General features: G+C 50.1%; 1 protein-coding gene across 1 annotated transcript in view; it reads right to left on the bottom strand.

Moving 5' to 3' along the window:
• LOC104501409 (chromosome unknown open reading frame, human C11orf24) overlaps nt 1-1,852 on the bottom strand; it is a 6,660-nt gene that overhangs the window by 657 nt on the left and 4,151 nt on the right. The window contains exon 3 of the mRNA XM_010145213.1: nt 15-584. Coding sequence (XP_010143515.1) covers nt 15-584 — 570 coding nt within the window. The remainder of the gene's footprint in view (nt 1-14; nt 585-1,852) is intronic.

Genomic DNA, 1,852 nt, shown 5'->3' with positions numbered 1-1,852 from the left:
ATCAGTGGCAGGGCCGCCAGTGCGGGGAGTGCTGCTGCTGCTGGTGGCGGCAGCTGGGCTAAGCTGCTCTGCTCCAGGCGTTTGGGTACTTGCTTTAGAGATGACACTGAGGGGAGCAGAAGTAGACGTGGGGGACAACGCTGAGCCAGAGCTACTGTTTCCTGATTTGTCGGTGGTGGTCACAAGCTCGGTGACATGGCTGGAGGTGGAAGAAGAGACGTTCCCTGAAGTGGGAGAGGAGGCAGTGGATGGCACGGCTTCAGTACGGAGCTGAGAACCTCCAGAGGCGTCGGAGGCTTTGGCAGTGGAGTTTGCTCCAGTGAGGACCGCTGCAACGCCTCTGGTTCCGGCTGTGGCGGTGGCGGTGCTCGCTGTGGTGGTGGTGGCACTGCTCACAACTGTGTTACTCACATTTGTTTCTACAGTTTTGTTCCCAATCTCGAGCAAATGCCTCAGGGGAATCTTGCCAGTCCAAGCAGCTGAAGAAAACAGGTTTTCCATGCTGAGTTGGTCAACCCGTGCACTCGCCATCCTCTCCCTTTGGCGGCCAAACAGGACTGTTTCCCTTTTCCCACTGACAATTTCTTCAAAAAGACAAAACCAATGAGTTTCAGAAGAATAAAACTCCCAAGCTCAAATTTGACCTCACACCCCCAACACGCAAACCAGCACATGGATTCTCCAGTACACGTGGTGCAACGGGAATTGAGCAGTCCTGAGCTCAGCACAAATGTTAGAACTCAGGCTCCCGCCTTTACTGCACACAATCTTTTTTGGATTTTTTTTTTTTTTGGTCTTTTATTTGCTTGTTTTTTGCCACCGACCTCTGGCATTTGCCCAACCAGAGAATTAATTCCACAAATGGGGCGTGATGAAAGGACGGAGCTACGACGCAGAAGCACATTACCCACAGGAGCGGCCTTACGAATGCCAGCTCTGAGAGGAAGATTCATGCTTTCGAAGTTACACAGCATCGACAAAGACTTTGTGCTTGGATTCATAACTTTCACCTCTCAAAACTGAGTGGAAAGTTCCACTTAGACCTTCATACTTGGGGAGAATTTCCTTCTAGTGATCTAAATTTACCGTGACATAAATCCCATCTGCTTCTCAAAGGTCTGGTTGCTACATTGCAGAGAAACCTTTGCCAACCCAAAAGAACCATGAACAAGCTTTCTTTCTTTTAAACTTGGGCACAGCGAACTCTTGAAACTTACTTTAGAAGATTGATTCCCCAATTATCAACAAGCTCCGTTTTGTTCTTATGTCACTTAATTAAAATTGAAGACACCAACACAGGGAAGTCAGAATAAGCAACTGCTGCTGAGGCTGCTCTGATTACAGAAGCAGCCGGCTGCCTCTGGCACAAAATCCTGGCAGTCTCAGTAAAAACAATGCCAAGACTTTTTCCTTTCTGTTAAAAATATAAATACAACTGTTATGCCTTTGTTTTCTAAAGCACAGCGTGTGGAGCGCAACCGGCTAGAACGAATGATGTCTTCAATGTGGAGATAAACTGCCACCGATGCGGTGCTAGTGCTGAGGCCACACCTTGAGTGCTGTGACCAGTTCTGGGCCCCTCACTCCAAGAAGGACATTGAGGGGCTGCAATGTGTCCAGAGAAGGGCAACGGATCTGGGGCAGGGTCTGGAGCACAATGTGCTGAGGAGCGGCTGAGGGACCTGGGGGGGTTGAGGCTGGAGCAAAGGAGGCTCCAGGGAGACTTTCTGGCTCTGACAACTCCCTGACAGTAGGGTGGAGCGAGGTGGGGGGAGTCGGTCTATTCTCCCCAGGAACAAGCAACAGAACAAGAGAAAAAGGGCTCAAGTTGCACCAGGGGAGGTTGAGGTTG

Source organism: Buceros rhinoceros, unplaced genomic scaffold (assembly GCF_000710305.1).
Source record: "Buceros rhinoceros silvestris isolate BGI_N320 unplaced genomic scaffold, ASM71030v1 scaffold33411, whole genome shotgun sequence".
Classification (NCBI taxonomy): Eukaryota; Metazoa; Chordata; class Aves; order Bucerotiformes; family Bucerotidae; genus Buceros; species Buceros rhinoceros.
Note: the sequence above shows the minus strand (reverse complement) of the source record. Positions and strands in the feature narration are given on the sequence as shown.